At 42.6% G+C, this 22170-nt stretch overlaps 1 protein-coding gene across 2 annotated transcripts in view; it reads right to left on the reverse strand.

The window, feature by feature from the left end:
• PRPS2 (phosphoribosyl pyrophosphate synthetase 2) overlaps window positions 1-15523 on the reverse strand; it is a 33887-nt gene extending 18364 nt beyond the window's left edge. The window contains exons 1-2 of one of the 2 annotated variants that reach the window (XM_007991032.3): window positions 15264-15523; window positions 7497-7689 (exon numbers count right to left, since the gene is read on the reverse strand). In XM_007991032.3, coding sequence (XP_007989223.1) covers window positions 7497-7689; window positions 15264-15385 — 315 coding nt within the window. In that variant the 5' untranslated portion in view covers window positions 15386-15523. The remainder of the gene's footprint in view (window positions 1-7496; window positions 7690-15263) is intronic. The other variant, XM_007991034.3, reaches the window with a different exon arrangement.
• Window positions 15524-22170: the final 6647 nt, after the last annotated feature.

Here is a 22170-nt window from a genome sequence, read left to right on the forward strand (position 1 = left end):
TGGTCTCCAACTCCCGACCTCAGGTGATCCGCCCGCCTCAGCCTCCCAAAGTGCTGGGATTACAGGCGTGAGCAACCGCGCCCGGCACCAAAGAATATTTCTGTTCTTTATAAATTACCCAGTGTGTGGTATTTTGTTACAGCAGCACAGACTAAGGCGCCAGCAAAAAGAATCCTCCCTTCTCATCTCTCCTCAGTGGCATCCAGTGTTTCTTAACTTCTGGGATCCAAACCACAGGGTAATTTCTAAATTCACACTTTCTGATTTTCTTCTTCACACCTTGTTTACAAGTTTGGTTTTTGTTCTGTGTCTCAGAGTTTGGCTCATACCCAACTGAATCTTGCAGGAAAAATGATTTACTAGTTAACTGACTTGCTAGCCTATACAAAGAAAAGTACAGCATTGAAACAAAGGTAGAGTCAAGGTACAGTAGCCAAAAGTAAAACATTCAGCTCCCCTAGTGAAAAATGCATAAAAGTCAAATGTTTTGCAAGTCAGCCCAATCATGACAGAGTCCCAGGCTATTCCAGATGTTATTCAATGCATCAAATATTGCCTTTCGAAAAGTGTAAATTTGACGGGCTTTTAAAAAAATTACAAGACTGTAGAAATTCACATCAGGAAAAACTGTTCTCAATTTCTCTGGTACAAAAAAGGAAACAAAAGAAAATTTTATTGAAAAGAGAACATGATCTTGAAAATGATTTTGAAAAAGAAATCCCCAAACTACAAGTCCTTTACCTGCCTCAGAAGTCATTATTCCCAGCCTTGCCCACAATCTACTATTTTTTTCTTTTTTTTCCTTTTGAGATGGAGTCTTGCTCTGTCACCCAGGCTGGAGTGCAGTGGTGAGATCTCAGCTCACTGCACTACAACCTCTGCCTCCTGGGTTCAAGCAATTCTCCTGCCCCAGCCTCCTGAGTAGCTGGGATTACAGGTACATGCCACCATGCCTGGCTAATTTTTGCATTTTTAGTAGAAATGGAGTTTCACCATGTTGACCAGGCTGTTGTCGAACTCCTGACCTCAGGTGATCTGCCCACCTCGGCCTCCCAAAGTGCTGGGATTACATGTGTGAGCCACCATGCCCAGCCCAACCTACTGTTTTTACCAGGGAAGGGAACCAGCAGTTATTGAGTGTGTTCTATAGCAGGGACCGGCAAATTAGAATCCATAGGCCAAACTTAGCCCACGGCCTGTTTTTGCATAACCAGTGAGTTAAGAATGGTTTTTACGTCTTTAAATGGTTGAAAAACAATCAAAAGCAGAACAATATTTTGTGACATCTGAAGATTATATGAGGTTCAGATTTCAGTGCACATAAAGTTTTACTGGAACACAGCCATACCCATTCATGTACACATTGACTAACGGCTGCTTTCACACTAAAATGGCAGAGTGGAGCTGCTGCAATAGACCCAGTGGCCCACTGACATTGACATCCAAAATGGCATCCAAAATGACATTCAGCTCTTTTCAGAAAAAGCCTGCCCACTCATGTATTATGATATGGTAGGTACTTCATAAATAGTAGCTAGTGCTGTACTTAATTTACAGATAAGGAAACTAAAGATACAGACAGTTTAAGTAACTTTTACAAAGGACAAACTGAGTAAATAATGGTGCTGGAATTCAAATCTGAGCCTACTTGATTCTCAATGCCAGAGCTCAGACCACTTGGCACCATGTCTTTTACAATTAATATTACATCATCATCATTTTTCTATGTTAGTATTACATTGTATGGATGTAATATTACATCCTAATTTATGAAACCATTCCTTTGCCGTCAGAATCTGTCCCTGGTGTCTTGTACATACAAAGAAAACCCCAAATAAAATGTTACATATGTGCAGGGCTTGCTTAAAAAGCAGCAACAAGGTTTACAGAAAAAAACAAAACCAGCTTTGAATCTGGTTAAGGGCTTCTAGATTTTTTTTTTTTTTTTCTGGGCTTCTTTGCAAGGAATTCCAAGTAGAGCAATTACACAGAATTTCATTGTCATTAGACGTCATAGGTAATACAGTCCTAAGGGAAGGAAAAAGCACAACAGAAAGTCTCGGAGGGCTGCCCAGAGCTCCTCCTGTAGCTGTGCAGGAGAATTTTCTTTCTGGAATGAGAGATCAAGTGTAGCCACAGCTTCTCATCACAATCTAACACCACATGGCTTTATGCCTTCCTAAATGAAGCAAAAAGGTAGAAGTGCATTTCCCCTACCCCTCATCCCCACCCCAATCATGCTTGGTCTCCTCATCATTAACCTGTACTGGTAAACAGTAGGACTTGTCTAAGAGATTCTAAGAGATGAAGTATGCTAACAGGCTCCGGCCATCTCTCTTAGGTGCTTACTAAATACCTGTTCCCCTCACCGAAGTACAGTTTCTCAGTACAAAGCCAAGCCATGTGATCCAAGGTAAGGAAGGAATAGTTGGGAAAGTATTATCAGCCATTTAAAAAATGCAACGGTGGGCCAGGCGTGGTGGCTCACACCTGTAATACCAGCACTTTGGGAGGCCGAGGTGAGCAGATCATTTGAAGTCAGGAGTTCGAGACCAGCCTGGCCAACATAGCAAAACCCCATCTCTACTAAAAATACTAAAATTAGCCAGGTGTGGTGGCACACACCTATAATCCTAGTTACTTGGGAGGCTGAGGCAGGAGAATTGCTTGAACCCTGGAGGCAGAGGTTGCAGTGAGCCAAGACTGTGCCACTATACTCCAGCATGGGTGACAGAGCGAGATTCCATCTCAAAAAAATAAAGCAAAGGCACACCTCAAATAATAGATAAAATTAAGAATAAAGAATTCCTCTTTCAGAAGTTTGGGGAAAGAACAAAATTGTCTCCTCACTATAATATGAGTCACACTGACTACACAGACACGTCAGAAATAATGGTGTCAGGACAGCTTATGTGTCTTGGTCACCTCCAAGGTCAGTCCAGAGGCTATAGAGAGGGTGGCCCTATGTCACTTGCCCAGGACAGTATAGGCAGACACCTGTTTCCCAGCACAGTTATCCATAGAGTTCCCTTTCAATCTTGAAAGCATCCTGGCCTAGATGATAAATGATATGTACTAGCTCAAAGCCCAAAGTGTCCTTAAACTGTTTGTCTCTTAACACATCAGTGACTTCCTTTAAGACCTCCTGGAGTGAGCTGAATGGTGGCCCCAAAAATATCAGAGCCCAATCCCTGGAACCTGTAAATGTTACCTTTATTTGGAAAGAGGGTTTTTGCAGATGTGATGACATTGAGGATCCTGAGATGGCGAGATTATCCTGGATTATTCAGGTGAGCCCAAATGCTACCTCATGTATCCTTTAAAGAGAGATGCCAGGTGTGGTGGTCATGCTTTTAATCCTAACACTTTGGAAGGTCAAGGCAGGAGGATCTCTTGAGCCCAGGAATTCGAGACCAGCCTGGGCAACATAGTGAGACACGCCTTTACAAAAAGCAAAAAATATTAGCCAGGTGTGGTGGTGTGCACCTGTAGTCCCAGCTACTTGGGAGGCTGCGGTGGGAGGATCACTTGAGCCCAGAAGTTTGAGGCTGCAGTGAGCTAAGATTGTGCCACCGCACTTCAGCCTGGGTGACGAAGTGAGACTCTGTCTCTAAAAAGAAAATTGAAAATGAGAGAGTGAGCGAGAGATCTGATGGAGACAAAAGACGAGGTCATGTGCAGATTCCAGCAGAGATTAGAGTGATGTGGCCTCAAGGCGGGCAGTCACCAGGAGCTGGAAGAGGCAAGGAAGGAGGAGCCTCCCCTGGAGCCTCCAAAAGGAATATTCCTCTGCCAACACCTTAATGTTGGACTTCTGGCCTCTAGCACTTAAGAGAACATATTTCTGTTGTTTTAAGTCACCCAGTTTGTGGTAATTTGTTATAACAGTGCTAGGAAACTAATACACCCCACTGTGATTACTTCTTTCCTAGCTGTGTTCTCTAATGAGAAACCATACGACTTCCTAAGCCACTACACACACTGTCTCTCAAATGTTACCAGTGGCCCTGCTTATGTGTGGTTGATGATGAAAGATCTCTCTTCCATCAGCAGTTAAGCTCAGAAAGTCATGGAATTGTCTGACTGGGATAAAAAATTAAAAGCAGCTACAATGTTATTACCAAGAAACACACTTACAGCAAAGTGATTAAAGAAAGGGTAGAAGAAAGAAAATAAACATGTTTTCACAACGGGCCAAAATGGAAAACACATTTAACTGTCTAACATCGGGAAAACTGCTACTAGCTAGTTAGACAACACAGTTCCACAAAACGGTAAAAGCCGGCTAGGTGCAGTGCCTCATGCCTGTAATCCCAGCACTTTGGGAGGCTGAGGTGGGCAGATCACTTGAGGCCAGGAGTTCGAGACCAGCCTGGCCCACATGGTGAAACCCGTCTCTACTAAAAATACAAAAAATTAGCCAGGCGTCATAGCGCATGCTTCCCAGCTACTTGAGAGGCTGAGGCAGGAGAATCCTTAAACCTGGGAGGCAGAGGTTGCAGTGAGCCAAGACAGCGCCACTGCACTCCAGCCTGGGCAACAAGAGCAAAACTCCATCTCAAACAAAACAAAAAACAACAGTTATAGCCACTGCAGTTCCAGAAATCCATAGGACTCTTCTTGTTAGCGGTGGCTGGGAGCACTACACGCAACTAGGGGACGGAGGCTGGACTGCATCACACCTACAATAGAAAGAGTGGCGAAAAAACAGTGCTAGTTTTTCCAACTCAAATAAGAAAACATTTTGAAAATACAACTTTGTAAAAAGAGGTCACCACAAATCAGATATGTGCTAACAAAAATGTAGAGCTTCCAATATTTTATCACTTAAAGAGGAACATGGGGTTACAAATCACCTCACAGTGGAGGAGGGCATGTATAATGATAAAAGGAGTAATTTTCTAAAGAAGTTACAATATATTCAATATCTTAGGGCCAAATACAAAATATAAAACCTATTGAGAGTCAAAGAGCTTGATTAAAAATACAGCTACAGGCTAGGTGCGGTGGCTTACGCCTGTAATCCCAGCACTTTGGGAGGCCAAGGCGGGCAGATCACTTGAGGTCAGGAGTTCGAGACTAGCCTGGCCAGCATGGTGAAACCCTGTCTCTACCAAAAATACAAAAATTAGCCAGGCGTGGTGGTGCACACCTGTAGTCCCAGCTACTCAGGAGGCTGAGGCAGGAGGATCGCTTGAGCCTGGGAGGCGGAGGTTGCAGTGAGCTGAGATTGTGCTACTGTACTTCAGCCTGGGCAACAGAGTGAGACTCCATCTCAAAAACAAGCAAACAAACAAACAAACAACAAAAAACCAGCTACAATGTGAGAATTTACTAAACCATAAGGAAGGAAGAAATAATGGCAGAAAACTAGCTCTTCTATGACACAGACAAGGAGAAAGATGCTAAACAATCCTGTGGAAACATACAGATGGGAAGAATAGCTAGGACAACAGATTATACCAATGGGACAAAATTAGAAAATTGAAACTTAACAGCTAAAAATACACATAAAACTCTAGAATCAAGTTTAAAATAAAAGGAGCTATACAAATAGCTAGTGGGAGGATACAGCTTCATAGCAGTGTATGTGACCTAAGGTTTTGGCTGCCCAAGGTCAAGTTTAGATCATAAACACACACACACACACACACACACACACACACACACACACACAAAATCTATCAGTGGTCTAATACAGTGGTTGGCAAACTGTGGCCTATAGGCCAAATTCAGCTAGCCACCAGCCACCAGTCACTTGTTTTGGTACTCTTTGTGAGCTAATAATGGCTTTCACACATTTAAATGGTTGAAAAAAATTCAAAATAATATTTCAAGGCATGTGAAAATAATATGAAATTCACATTTCAGTGTCCATAAATAAAGTTTTATTGGAACACAACCATACCCATTCATTTACATATTGTCTATTGCTCTTTTTGAAGTACAACCAGAGTTGAGTAGTTGCAACAGAGACCATATAGCCATTTACAGATAAAGGATATGGACCCTTTTAATTAGATTTTACGTGAGAAATTAACTCATTGGCCATCTTCAAGACAGGGAATGGAAACCATGACTTGAGGAGGCTGGGATTAAAATTCAGGGGCACTTTGGTATATGAATTCAAATTTATAAAGGGATTTTTTTCAAATATGAGGGGATCTTGTGTGCTACTTCAGAAATCTGTGTTGTTTCAGAAATGAATTATGGAGATAAAAAGCAGCACATTGGGGAAAACTTTTCTTGCACTGAGTTACCAAATCAGAGAACAGCAGTGTGTCTTGCAAACTGGCAGGATTCTCTGAGCCCGGCTGAACATCTATCTATCCATAAATTATGGAACGTACAACAGCTGGGAATTGACCACTGTAGTAGGTCAAACAATATCCCCCTAAAACTCATGTCCACCCACAACTTCAGCATGTGCCCTCATTTTGGAAATAGGGTCTCTGCAAATATAACCAATGTAAAGATGAAGTTGAGTTCATTCTGGATTAGGTTAGGCCTGAAATCCAATGACAGTGTCCTTGTAAGAAACAGAGAAGAGACACAGGGAAGAGGCCAGGTGAAGAGAGAGGCAGAGACCAGAGTGATGTAGCCACTGCCAAGGAATGCAAGGAGACACCAGAAGTTAGAAGAAGTGAGGAAGCATCCTCCCTTACAGACTTCGGAGGGAGCGTGCCCCTGTCCATTCCTTGATTTCACACTTCTGGGCCTCTGAAACTGTGAGGGAAAAATGTCTGCTCTTTTAAGCCACGCAGTTTGTGTAATTTCTCATGACAGCCCTAGAAAACTAATACAATCTCCTTCAAAGTTCTTCTCAACCTCCGATTTCTCTGTTGCTCTCAAAGGCAAAGACCAATCACATTTTCTTCAATTTTTTTCTAAAGACTCACAGAGCCTCCTCTGATGCTAATGTTGTGAAAAACGTAATTCAATGATACTTTCTATTCTTTTTAAAAGGTTAAAAAGAGATCATGGTTTTTTTTTTTTTTTTAATTAAACTTTTTATTTTGGGGGAATTGTAGATTGACATGCAGTTGTATAAAACAATGCAGAGATCCTGTGAACCTTTTACCCAGTTCCCTGTGGTAACCTCTTGTAAAACTATAACACAGTATCACAGCCAGGACCCTGAAATTGATACAATCCAGTGATCTGATTCAGATATGCTCCAGTTTGACTTGTACTCCTATGCATGTGTGTGTGTGTATTTAGTTCTATCCACCACCACAAAGACATACAACAATTTCATTATAACAAGGACAATAATGGTATTTTAATACCTGCAAAAATATGCATTACCTGTTTATTTGAATATTAACGTCAGGGTAGGTTCAAAGTCAAACCTTCAACAAACGAAATGAGGAAGCATATTTACTTGATCATCAAAGGAAAAAGCCAACATTTTCCAGATAATTCTAATCAAATGGATAAATGAGGAAAAACAACATTGACAGTGGCCCAGAGCAGATTTCTAGGGCAGGACACACCTCTCCTACCTTGTCCTTTTTATCTTGTCGGGCATATGGGAAACACGGGATCACAGCTGTCACCCTGGATGATGACGCGATCTTGCAGGCATTGATCATGATAAGGAGCTCCATCAGGTTGTCGTTAATTTCCCCGCAGCCACTCTGGATGATGTAGACATCTTCCCCTCTCACACTTTCACCAATCTCCACGCTAGGAAAAGAAAACTGCCATCGGTTAATATTGAAGCATATTTGCATCTTGGGCATCCCTGAGACCACCCCCAGGTTTGGTGATCACCAGGATGACTCATAGGACTCAGCCTAATAGTTGCACTCATGGCTGTGATTTATTGCAGGGAAAGGACACAGAGCAAACTCAGCAAAGGGAAAAGGTGCATGGGGTGAAGATGGGAGAAACAGGGTGCAAGCTTCCAAGACTCCTCCCCAAGGAGAGTCAGAGGTAGAGCTTAATGCCCCAGTAGTGAGCTGTGACAACACGTGTGAAGGGCTCTCTACCAGGGAAGCTGCTTAGAGACTCAAGTCCCAGGGTTTGTATTGTGGGCTGGTCATATAAGCACCCTCTGCCTAGCACATACCAAAATGTCAGACTCACAGGCATTCAGCATGAACCACATTGTTTATCAATTGTTTAAGAGTTTATGCAGTAAGCCATTCTTACTGGGAAATGGTGGGTACCCTTGCAAAATCTAAGCTCCCAGAGGCCAGCCAAGGGCCAACCTTGCAAACAGGCCTAAGTCTCAGGCCTGCTATGTTAACTCTTTTCTGCAAAATACTATATTTAGTTTTAGTTTTTTATTAAAGTTATACAGTCATATTGCTTAAAAAATTCAAACCATTCTGTAAGACTTATAACAGAGAAAGTGCCCAGAGGCCACCAATTTCAACTCTTGATAGGGTTTTTAGATATTTTCCTTCAAGTCTAGCTAATATGTGTGTATTTCTGTGTCTTGATTTTTCATTTTAGGCAAAGTGTATTGACTTCTCACTATGGAAGATGAGGATTGAACTCTATTTCCATTCAGTTCCATCACTTGCAATGCAAACTTCCCATCTCGCCATCGTCCCAATATAGATCAATATACACATTAAAGATTGACTCTACGTTTTTAACTGCACAAATGCTGCTCAGAGCTCTGCCATGCAATAAACTTAAACGAATGTTTATATTTTCTTTTCATGCACATCTTTTCTTTCTATTTTCCCTGGAGGTCATTCTCTTACCTTTTTATCTGCTAAGTTTTCTGAATCCTGAATCCAGATTCCACCCTAAACCCTTCACTAACAATCAAAATCTCCCAAGGTCAGAGGCCTCAAGTCCCATCTGCATTTCATCATCTTGCAGGCATCCCTCCCAGGGGTGGCAGGCCTGGGTTATCTCTCTGCCTGTGCACAGCTGCCATCTGGGGATTCCCTGCCCCCTCTCCTGCACTCCATTTGCCATTTTCTGTATCCTCTTTCTTGGTATACTTCCTTGTTTTGCTGGTTGGCATCCTCACATAGCTTCTGGAGAAAGAGTAAATAGCAGCTAAGTTTTTGAAAATTGCATGTCTGGAAGTTTCTGTATTTCCAGGTACAGAATTCTGGATGTCCAACATGAGAGGGAGAGCCAGCTCATCCCTGGTATATTCCTTTGGTGGGAAGAAACAGAAAATAGTGCTGTGTGCTCAGGCACGTCCTTCGCAGAGCTCTGCATTCAAACCAAGATGATGGTCAGCTCTGCTATGTTTTGAAAGGGGAAATTTCTTTCAATGATTGATATTATTTGGAACAACTTGAGCATAGCATGAATTTCGTGTCTTCTTATGCACAACCTCTTATCCCGAGACTGCAGAAAACTGCACTGCACCCAGCTGAATGAAGCCACTTAGAAATACACAAACATACCCATGTACACACCTCAAGGAAAATGAGCCACACTCATTCACATTTGGTGTCACAACTTTTCACGTCATTTCAGAGAACCCTAAACCTCAGGCATTTTTCAATGGAAAATCCCATCTCTGTCGTAGTATTTATGTAATTTTTTTTTTTTCTCACTTTGTTGCCCAGGCTGGAGTGCAGTGGTGACATCTCAGCTCACTGTAACCTCTGCCTCCCGGATTTAAGTGATTCTCCTGCCTCAGCCTCCCGAGTAGCTGGGATTACAGGTGCACACCACCACACCTGGCTAATTTTTGTATTTTTAGTAGAGACAGGTTTTGCCATGTTGGCCAGACTGGTTTCGAACTCCTGACCTCAAGTAATCCGCCCACCTCAGCCTCCCAAAGTGCTGGGATTACAGACGTGAGCCAATGCACCCAACCAATATTTTTTGAACATGTAATACATGTCAGTGTTTTATCATTTTGATAGGATCCCTAATCCGAAATTCTGAAATCTGAAACTTTGAGTGTCAACATCATGCTCAAAGGAAATGGTCATTGGAGCATTTTGGATTTTGGATTTTTGGAGATTTGGAATGCCCAACCAGTGAGTACAATAGAAATATTCCAAAATGCAAAAAAATAAAAATAAAAATTTAAAAATCTGAAATACTTGTTGTCCCAGGCATTTCTGATAAGGGATACTCAACCTGTATAACATTCCTATGATTTTTTAATGGGTCACTGAGGAAGTTTTTAAACGTTATGTCCCTAACCCCATTTTTCTCATAAGCCCTGTGGTTTTGGATTGCCTGATTTTGCATAGCGTGGTAATTTTTAGGAATACATATGTCACGTTACAGCAGAATTGTCTGTAAATGTATTCATCCCAAAATGAAATATTTTAAAATTACAAATGAGGAACATGAATAATTATCCTTCTCCCTTCTCCTGCTATCAGATACTCAATACAATTGTTTTCTTAAAAGAGTCAAATAAGCTCGGGTGCAGTGGTTCACACCTGTAATCCCAGCACTTTGAGAGGCTGAGGTGGGCGGATTACCTGAGGTCTGGAGTTCTAGACCAGCCTGACTAACATGGAGAAACCCCATCTCTACTAAAAAATACAAAATTAGCCAGTGTGGTGGTGCATGCCTGTAATCCCACCTACTCAGGAGGCTGAGGCAGGAGAATCACTTGAACTCAGGAGGCGGAGGTTGCAGTGAGCCAGGATGGCACCATTGCACTCCAGCCTGGGCAACAAAAGTGAAACTCCGTCTGAAAAAAAAAAAAAGAGCCAATTATACCTAATGAAAATTTAAAAACAGGCTGGGCATGGTGGCTCATGCCCATAGTCCCAGCTACTTGAGAGACTGAGTCAAGGGGATTGTTTGAGCCCAGGAGTTCTAGTCCAGCCTGGGCAATGTAAGCAAGACCTCGTCTCTAAAAAAAATTTTAAAGGAAAATAAAAATAAAGTTTTTCAAGTTGACATGTTGTGAAAATTGTTTTGATAATATTCACACATCTTCTTGCATGCCTTCTACTATGGATGAAAATATGCCAACCTCACAGGATGAGAGGGACAGAGTTCTATGTGCTCCCTCCTATTTCAAGATCTAAGGAGCTAAATCTAACTGCTTTGTGAACATTACATCAACTATGAGATGAACTTAATTTGGAAATTGCTGTGGTTTAAATGTGTTCCCTAAAGTTCATGTGTTGAAAGCTTAATCCCCAGTATAGGAATATTGACAGGTGAGACCTTTAAGAGGTGATCAGGTCATGAGGGCTCTGTCCTCACAAATGGATTAACGTCATCATTGCTATAATGTGCTATCTTGAGAATGGGTTTATTATATTAGCAAGTTTGGCCCTCTTGCTGTCTCTCAAATGTGCTCTCTTGCCCTTCCACCCTTCTGCCATGGGATGATGCAGCAAGAATGCCCTTGCCAGATGCCAGCCCCTCAATATTGGACTTCCCAGCCTCCAGACCTGTGAGAAATAAATTTCTTTTGTTTATAAATTAGCCAGTCTCTGGTATTCTGTTATAGCAGCACAAAATGAACTACAGCAGAAATCAAGTACAGTATTATATAGCTGAGAGGTCGACAAAACACAGCACACAGGCCGTTTTTCTATAGCCTGTGAGTTAAGAATGGCGTGGTAGACAGAATAATGGCCCCCTAAAGATGTCTACATCCTAATCCTTTGAATATGTGAGTTTATATGGCAAAGGGGAAATAAGTTTGCAGATGGCATTCAGGTTGCTCACCAGCTGACCTTAACATGGGGAAATTATCCTGGATTATTTAAATTGGCCCATTGTAATCACAGGGCCCTTAAAAATGCAAGAGGGAAACAGCAGAAGCAGGGTCAGAGCAACATTTTGTTGCTGACATTGAAGGTGGAAGAGGCCAATAGTGAAGGAATGTGGGCTGCCTCTAGAAACTGGAAAAGGCACGGGAACAGATCCTCCCCTAGAGCTTCAGAAGAGAATGCAGCCCTGCTAACCTGTGACAGACATTACTGAGGCAAGGGGATTTACAGAACTGTAAGACACAGCAGCAACAGAGACTACGCGTGCTAGCACTGCCTAAAATATTTACGATTTGGCCCTTTACAGAAAAACTTTGCCAACTCCTGGTCTTATGATGTTTATCCCACAAGATTAGATTCTTTGGCCTGTTTTTCCTCAGGAACCTCAATTCTCATATGACTAGCAGTCCAGGGGAGGACAGAGAATATCATCACCATGGCAACTTTTCCCCTAAAGCTAGTCCTGCTTCTACTCAAAAAGATGATCATGACTACCTTTATTCTAGGTCTTTAAAAAATTGTGGCCAGAAGGCAGCATCCATTTGCCGTTCTGCCAGAGGATCTTTATTGACTCCCAAATAAAAAGGCTGAAAAGCGTCACTGACTCAACAATAAACTGGCATGGTAACTAAAAGATAGCCACAGACTCTTAACACTTTTCCCATCAAGGAGCAGGGTCTAGTCTCCCGCCCTTGAATCTGGGAGGGCTCTGTACTTGCCCAATAGCTTATGACAGAAATTATGATACACCAACTTTCAAGCCCAGTCCTTAATGGACTGGTGGCTTCAATGTCCTGTCTTTTGGAACATGTGCTCTTAGAACCCAGCTTCCATGCTATAAAGAAGCTCAAGCAGCCCCATGGAGAGGTCTACAGGAAGAGGAGCTGAGGTTCCTAACCAAGCTCCTGGGCAAAAGCTAGTAACAACTTTTGCTACCAGTTTTTACCAGTCATGTGAGCCATCTTCAAGAACCCTCCAGCCCCAGTTAGCCACCTCAGCTGTGACCATATGGGGCAAAAACAAGTTTTCTTCACTGAGCCCTTCCCAAATCGCAGATTTGTAAGCCAAATCAACAATTACTGTTTTAAGCCATTAAGCTCTTTATTTATTACATGGTAACTGATAACCTCAACTTTGTATAACCTTGTCTCACAGTATAGCTTAAGATTCTGCCAGCAGGTTAACTGACCAGGGTAAAATGTTACAACAGAGACATCTAGACACCTGCTGTCCTAAGATGTCACCATGGAATTTCCATGGTCTATAGTGAAGCTGGAGCGGACCTCTCCCTGCATATCTGAAATGATTTAGGGATGAGAAGGTAAAATTAGAAGGCTCTATGTTCAGTTAAGTAGCGTATAAAAAATGCAAAATGGGAGGATTGATGGCCAGGAGACAGCAAACCAGATTTCTGATTCTAGTTCAGTGACAGATTCAAGAAGGGGCCCTTACATGAACTGAATGAATTTTGTCTTCCTTTTGCCCTTCAGTTTCTCCTCTCTACAATCACACAGTTAAAAGCTGGATTCCTAGCACAGTACCCAGTCCAGAGAGGGCTGTTTATAAAAATTAAGCTCTGTACTTGTACAGTTTATGGAAAAGAGAAAAATCAGGCAGTGAACCTTTTATATTCTATATATTAAAAACATAAAATGTAGCTATATAGACAATTCCCAAACTTCATGCTGAGTGGTTTTTGAGGCCCCACAATTTCTAATTATCAAGTGATGGTTATAAAACACCAAAAACGAAATAAAAGTGAGTCTGCTTTATATTTGAACCAAATGTATAAACAATCATACCTCAATGTCTGAGTGAGTTTTGCCCAATGGCACATGCGGTATTTTTAGGAGAAACTCAACACTGACTTAGCAGTGAACTGATCTAGATTAACCATGCTCCTTAGCAAAAGATCACGCTGCACTGAGTACATGGAAGGGCAACATACTTGCTTTCAAAATTTACTTCACCAAGAAATTTCTCCTTTACTCATATGACAACACCTTCTGAACAAAAACTATTCTTCTCATGTTCCTAAAGCAACTGAAACTTGAACAAGACTGGCAAAATATTGCAACACTCAAACCTAGCTCTATCCTTCTCCAGAGCCCTAGACCATCCTCTCAGACTTCTGCATTAAACACTGCAGAGTGGAATTCTTTCGCCAAAGTTCACCTGCCACTCAGTCACAATGTTTCTTCACTTATATTATCATCGGAGCCATAACTGGAATTTGCCACCTGGAGGAAGTCACATAAGATTCACATATCCTAAAAAGCCGACTTGCCAAAAAATAGTACCTTTCCCATCAGTATTAACATAACTCCTCATTAAGAAATTTTTGCCTGACCCCAAGTCATCAAGATTTTCTCCTAGAAAATTTTATCGTTCTAGATTTTACACTTAGGTCTATGATCCACTTCAAAGTTAATTTTTACAAATGGTGAAAAGTATGGATGGAATTTCATATTTTTTGGGCATATGGGTGTCCAACTGTTCCAGCACCATTTCTAGAAAATGTTGGTTAAATTGGATCTTTGCCAAAGATATAAAAATTATCAGTAACTGTGGACAGTTAACGGTACTAGATATTGGAGGAAGAAGGGGGAAAAATGAGACCAATTTGAAATGAGTCAAGGAGCTGTATGGACTCAGGCAGGTGGACAAAGGAGTCCCCCAGGTCAGCTTCCGAGGATGGCCACCCCCTGACCCACAGGCAGAAGCGACCACTTCTCCTGGGCTTGAGAAATGGGTGTAAGTTACAGTCGAATCACGGCATTGTTGCTGTACACAGCAGAGTCCCAGAACAAGAAGGAAGCTGAAAGTCCATCATCTTTGAAGCAGCAAGAGTAGTGGGAGCAGAGGGGAGCCCAGCACGTGCGCCCTGGGGTTCTCACAGTCTTTCAAACCTTGGCACAACTCCACGCTCTGGATAACGCAGCGGTCTGCGCCCTGGCTGCTCAGGACAGTCAACTGGGAAGCTGTAAAATCGCTGATCCTCCGCCCGTTGGATCAAACCCTTGGGGGCAGGTCGGGGGAAGCAGCGTTCAGACCGTCCCCAGGTAAACCCACTGTGCAACCGGAGTTGGGGACGGGAGAAACCTTTAGTCGCGCACGCACTAGTCTGAGGTTCAGCTTTGCAGGGACGCGGAAACTGGGACCAGCCAACCCTGGACGTCCCTGCACCGCGCGCTGACCCGATGCGGTTCCCGCCCGCTTCGCCCACTCTCTCCCCGACGGTCTGTGACCGCCCAGACGTCTCCCTTCCGGGATGGGGACGCCAGGCCCGGCAGCGCCGCTGGGAGGCCGGGAGCGGCTCGGGACCGCGGAGTCGCCGCGGTCCCAGGACCGAAGGCCCTGCCGCCGGGGGTACAGCCGGGGCGCGCACCGGGACGCGCGGCGCCCCGCCTCGGCTTCTTCGCAGGCGATGGCGCGGGGGCGCGGAGGCCGCATTGCCACCGTCCCGCCCCGGAAGGGGGAGCGCGGCGGCCGCGGAGGTGGCCCGGGCAGGCGCCGGCCCCCAACCCGGCCCCGCAGCCGCGTGCCCAGCGCTCTCCCTAGCCCGGCCGCCGGCGTGGCCCTCACCTGGTCTCCTGGTTGCTGAACTTCTTGGTGACCACCTTGCCCAGCTCCAGGCCCAGACGGTCGGCCACGCGCTGGGACAGGTCCTGATGCGAGCTGCCGCTGAACAGCACGATGTTGGGCATGGTGGGGCGCGGGACTCCGAGGGGCGCGCGGCGGCGGAAGAGCTGGCGGAGGCGACAGCGACAGCGACGCGGGGGGCTGCTGCTGCGGGAGCGGGAAAGCGCGGCGGCTAGATGTAGGGAAGGGGAGGAGCGGAGGGGGAGGAGCCAGAGGAGGAGCTGTAGGGGGCCGAGAGGGAGGAAGAGCTGCAGTGGAGGGGGAGCTGGAAAGTGCCAGGGGGCGGGAGCATAGCCCTGGCAGCAGTTTTGGACGCCCTGGGTGGTCCTGAAGCCCGAAGGTGTCCTTGCTCCGCGAGAGAGCTCCGAGCCTCATTCTTGACCTTCCAGACCTGCCTCGCGGGGAGAGCCAATGAACCGCGGTTAGCTGGGCTCAGAGGGAGAGTTCGGGACCGGGCGGGGGGCTGGGGGGATCCCTCGAAGTGCTTCGCAGGCCGGAGCGACTTCCCACCCCGGAACATCGCAAATCCAGTGTGGGCAACTGGTGTTCAACTATGGCAAGGGATTGCAAACTACAGTCTATGGGCCAGATCGCGAGAGCTCCCTGTGTTCGTACCAGAGAGCTAAGCATCGTTTTCATACATGAACATTTGCACTTTATGTGATGATAGCAGACACCGCCTTTGAACTCCAATGAAGAGAAATATCCCCCCGGCAAAAGAATTCTTTTTCTCTTATTAATAGATGTGGGTTGCAAATAATTGTACTCAAATATTATTGTATTTTGGATTATATCAATAAAAACATTGTGACAATTTTTTTTCTCTCTTGTTGTGTAAGTTCCTACGTAATATCTTCCCTTTTGTTGCTTGGTCTGCAAAACGTAAATATTGGCCATGCGGTCCTTCATAGTTCAAACTTGATGACCCCTGAACTACAGTTGCCCCCGCACCATGTGTCCTTAAAAAAATCCAGCCACTATGTGAGTCCTCATCACAGGCTGAGGGGAAGTGTTTCTCTTGATGGCTCACTGGATCAAACCAAGTCCCCCAGATTCACCATTTTTCGGTAGATGTGATGGTCCTTGGGCCACTTCACAACCTTCCGCCTGTCGGATGCTCAAGGGCCTGATCCCAGGAACACAGATCTCCCTAGACAGTCCAATTCAGTCCCTCCACATCCCTGGAGTCAGGGCCTCCTTCCCCGCTTTCCTGCTAGAAACCAGCAAAAAGGTTTTCTCAAGATGCCAATGCAGTCCCAGAGCCAACTTCAGGGCGCAAACCAAGTGTAAGAGAAAGGAAACCAGTCCCTGTCTATAGAGGGCTGGTTGGTGATGCTGGTCACAGTTTCACACTCCTCAACAAAGGCTGATTCAACCGGGTAGATAAATGGCTTGGTTTTACTAATGTTTGCCAAGAACTGGCTCTCCATCAACAGCAAAGCCCGCTTGCAATTGGGTTGTAGCCTACACTAATCAGACTTCATAATGGGATTTGGGAGATTGCTGGGGTGATTCGTATCATTGGGATTTTTCATCTGGGTCCTTGTACTTTGCAAGGAAATTACTTTGCATATCGAGTGTTTCTTGTAAACTTTTGTATCTGCCAACCTATCAAAAAGTTATTTAAACTAACAATTTTAGCAACATTTCTGGCCCTTTTTCATTCCGCCTAGAGATGCGTATGTGCCCTATTATATGAGAAAACAAACAAAAACCCCTATCTGCAATGGTTTATTATCTATGTATTTCAGTTAATTACCATAGCAATGAGATTTATACTTGACTACTATGTTTAAAATTTTTATTGAGTGAGTCTGCTAATGTAGTTATATTTAAACTCTTCTAATAAAATTTACTATCAGCAAATTACTATAATTTTTATATTCTTAAAATTTCTCTCATAGATAAAATTGACTAATAATGGATTCCTCTAGATATATACATGCTCTTCTCAAAGGGAAAGTGGCATCCTCTTAGCATGATGGGGCTGTGGTTCTTCGGTAACACAGAACCAAAGCTGATGGACTATAAAACAGTACAAGTTAAAGCCCCTGGCCTTTGGGTGGGTAAATGGCTGCAGATTTGGAAGCTTGGATTGAATTGTGACAAACCATGGCCTTGATAGCACCAAGGAGAAACAATATCTCAGTTGGGGCATCTAATACAATGATTGTTGGTTCAATAGTTTGATGAGTTACTCTGCTTAAATGCTGAATGTAAACAAGGTGAAATGTGCCATTGGGGTTGATGAGAATACTAATGGGAATCATTGAAAAATCATCATGAGTCACAGACTGTTCAGAAAGCTGTCACTTGTAAATGAGTAGCTACAGATGATTTTATTTAAGTGTGAACACTTTCTCTCCCAAGTGCCTTTATACTTGATCCATAGGAGCCAGGTTGTGGGAAACGTTGGTCTAGAGCAGGTTTCTGAACCTCAGCACAACTGATATTTAGGCTGGGTAATTCTTTGTTGTGGGACTGTCCTGTGCATTGCAGGATGTTTAGCAACCTCCCTCGCCTCTACCCACTAGATGCCAGTAGCACCTATCCACCACTGTGACAACCAAAAGTGTCCCCAGACATTGTCAAATGTCCTACAAGGGGCAAAATCACCACAGGTTGAGAATCACTAGTCTGAATGAACCCCTGGCCCTTCTCTCCTCCATGTGGGCCTTTCCTCGTGGTTGCTTGGGCTTCCTTACAGCATGGCTGCAAGGTTCCAAGGAGTGTTCCAAGAAGGTAAGTCTCAATGAGCAAGTGCTTATCAAGCCTCTGCTTTTATCTTGCTTACTAATGTCTCATTGACCAAAGCAAGTTACATGGCCAAGACCAGCCATCAACATGGTATGGAACAACAAAAGGACAAGAGTACTGTCCACCAACTGTCTACCACAGTGCACTTCTTGAACAACATTTGAAGTTGGGGAGCCTCTGGAAAAGAGGAACACTTGTTCAAAGACCCAAGACTTAGAAGAGAAAAAGAACATATACTCTGTGCATATGTGATCCAGGTCTCAGACTGTTTATAAAATATACATTATCTTAAGATGAAATGTTAGTTTAAAAAATAAAAATGATGAGATATTTTCCATTGTTGATTTCTATCTTCATTGACTCATGGATAGAGATTAATGGTAAAACAATTATTTGAATTTATGAACAGTTTCACATCTTCTATTTCCTACATCATCTAGCCAAGTTCTTTGTATGTAGCAAGAAGTCTAAGTATTTGCTGAGTGAATTTATCCCTGACTATTTTAGGGCTGAGAAATGGAAGAAATGGCCCAAAGACACATGGCTAGTTGAAAGCAGCAAAGAAATTAGAATGTGGATCTTCTAGCCCAGTCCTTTTCTCTCTAGAATGGTACTGTCCAAAAGAAATGTAATGATTGTTTCCTATATGATGCTATGAAAAAATTTTAAACTTTTTTTAAAGAAATATAATGCAAGCCACATATGTAATTTATACTTTAGTAGCTGTATTTTAAAAGAATATAAAAAACAAGTGAAGGTAATTTTAATAATACCTTTAACCCAATATCCAAAATATTATCATTCCAACATGTAATCAACATAAAACATATTAATGAGCTATTTTGCATTTTTTGTATCAAGTCTTCAAAATCCAATATAGATTTTACACTTACAGCATATCTTAATTTGGACTTGCCATATCTGAAGCGCTCATCAGTCACATGTGGCTGATAGTTGCTGTATTAGAACAAGAAGTTCTAGAACACTAGTTCCTAAGAGCAATGCCAAGACACTCTGACATAACCTTTTTCTTGTATGTTTTTATTAGGGGTGTGGCAAATAATTTATAACTTATTATGAAACGCTAACATTTACAAACAGTTTATTTTAAAAATAAGTTAAAATAGATTCAACTTTAATTCTGTATTAATAACATTTTCACTCATAATCAAGCATTTTTTCTAATTTTTATTTCTAAAACTTTACCTTTTACTTCTATTGTTTAAAGAAAAATTCAAAAACAGAGATGAAAATGTAATGAACACCCATGTACCCACCACCTAGATTTTGTAGCTGTCAAAAATTTCCCATGTTTGCTTTATCTATTTTTATCTAAAGTATTTTAAAGTAAATTACAGGTGTTATATATTCACATCTAAATTATTTAGCCTGCATATATCTGTAAAAAGATAAAGACATATCACCATATGCAAACATTAATTTAAAATTGATCAAAGACCTAAATGCAAGAGCTAAAACTATAAAACTCTTTTTCTTTCTCTTTCTTTCTTTCTTTCTTTTTTTTTTTTTTTTTAGCAGAATCTCACTCTATTGCCCAGACTGGAGTGCGGTGGTGTGATCATGGCTCACTGCAGTCTCGACCTCCTGGGCTCAAGTGATCCTCTTGCCTCAGCCTCCCGAGTAGCTGGGACTACAGGTGCACTCCATCATACCAAGCTAATTTTTGTATTTTTTGTAGAAATGGCATCTTTATAAAAAATACAAAAATGTTGCCCAGGCTGGTCTCAAACTCTCATGCTCAAGTAATCCACCCTCCTTGGCCTCCCAAAGTGCTGGGATTATAAGCGTGAGCCACCGCACCCAGCCTAAAACTATGGAATCCTTAAAAGAAAACATAGGTATGAATTTTCATGACTTTGGATTAGGCAAATATTTTTTTTTAATATGACATCAAAAGCACAAGCACCACCAACAAAAATATATAAACTGGACATCAAAATGAAAAACTTATGCTTCAAAGGATACCATCAAGAAAGTGAAAGAAGTCCAGGCATGGTGGCTCACGCCTGTAATCCCAGCACTTTGGGAAGCTGAGGTGGGCAGATCACGAGATCAGGAGTTCGAGACCAGCCTGACCAACATGGTGAAACCCCGTCTCTATTAAAAATACAAAAGAAATTAGCCGGGTGTGGTAGCACGCACCTGTAATCCCAGCTACTCAGGAGGCTGAAGCAGGGGAATCACTTGAACCCAGGAGGCGGAGGTTGCAATGAGCCGAGATTGCACCACTGCACTCCAGCCTGGGCGACAGAGCAAGACTCCTTCTCAAACAAAACAAAAAAAAAAAAAAGAAAGAAAGAAAGAAAGAAAGTGAAAAACAACCCAAAGAATGGGAGCAAATGTTTGCAAATCATGTATCTGATGAGGGTCTTGTATCTAGGATATATAAAAAATGACCACAACTCAATAATAAAAAGACAACCAAATTTTAAAATGATCAAAGGAGACTGCATATGAATGTTTATAGCAGCTTTATTCATAATTGTTAAAACTTCAGAGCAACCAAGATGTCCTTCAGTAGGTGAATAGACAAACTGTGACACATCCAGACAATGGAAAGCTATTCAGCACTATAAATAAATGAGCTATTATGTCATAAGAAGACATGGAGGAAACCTAAATGCATATTACTAAGTGAAATAAACCAATCTGAAAAAGCTACAGACTGTAGTATTCCACCTGTATGACATTCTGGTAAAAGCAAAACTGCAGAGATGGTGAAAAGATCAGTGGTTGTCAGTGGCAAGAGGGGAAGGACGGATGAATTGGTGGGGCACAGAGAATGTTTAGGGCAGTGAAACTACTCTATGATACTACTATGGTGGATGCATGTCATTACATATCTGTCGAAACTCATAGAGTGTACAATATCAAGAGTGGACCTTGATGTAAATTATGGACTTTAGATGATAATGATGTGTCAATGTACGTACATTGATTTTAGTTAGTAGGAGAGGCTGTGCGTGTGTGTGGGCCGAGAATATATGGGAGGTCTCTGTACTTTTCACTTAATTTACTGTGAACCTAAAACTGCTCTAAAAAATTTAATCTCTTAAAAAATGAAAAATATGTGGGCAAAAGATCCGGTAGACATTTCTCCAAAAAAGATATCCTGATGGCTAATAGACACTTGAAAAGAGGCCAGCGCCGTGGCTCACGCCTGTAAATCCCAACACTTTGGGAGGCCAAGGTGAGTGGATCACCCGAGGTCAGTAGTTTGAGACAAGCCTGGTCAACATGGAGAAACCCTGTCTCTACTAAAAATACAAAAATTAGCCGGGTGTGGTGGCAGGCATCTGTAATCTCAGCTACTTGGGAGGCTGAGGCAGGACAATTGCTTGAACCCATGAGGTGGAGTTTGCAGTGAGCCAGGATTGTGCCACTGCACTCCAGCCTGGAAGACAGAGTGAGACTCTGTCTCCAGAAAAAGAAGAAGAAGAAAAAAAGATAGTCATCATAATTAGCCATCAGAGAAATGCCAGTGAAAACCACGAGGAGATGCCACTTCATACCCACTATGTTGGCTGTGATAAAAAAGATAGATAATGATGACAAATGTTGGTGAAAATGTGGAGAAATTGGAATCTTCAGACACTGTTGATGGGAATTCCAAATGTTGCAGCTGCTTTGGAAAAGTCTGGCAGTTCCTCAAATGGTCAGAGTGACCATATGAGCTGGGAATTCCACTCTTAGGTATATACTCAAGAGAGTTGGAAACAGGCATTCAAATGAATAGCTCACATGAATGTTATCAGCAGCGCTATTTGCAATAGCCGAAAGATGAAATCAACCCAGATGTCCATCAGCTGATGAGTGGATAAACAAAATGTGGTCATCTGTACAATGAAATATTATTTAGCTTTTAAAAAGAATGAAATTCTGATATGTACTACAGAAGCTTTGAAAACATTATGCTAAGTGAAGAATACAGACACAAAAGACCACTTAGTGCATGATTCCATTTACATGAAATGTTCAGAATAGGAAAGTCTATATACAGAAAGTAAATCAGGGTTTGCCTAGGGTTAGTTAGGGGGATGGGAAGATGGAGGGATGGCAGGGCTAAAAGCAA

This window comes from Chlorocebus sabaeus, chromosome X, assembly GCF_047675955.1.
Source record: "Chlorocebus sabaeus isolate Y175 chromosome X, mChlSab1.0.hap1, whole genome shotgun sequence".
NCBI classification, from domain to species: domain Eukaryota; kingdom Metazoa; phylum Chordata; class Mammalia; order Primates; family Cercopithecidae; genus Chlorocebus; species Chlorocebus sabaeus.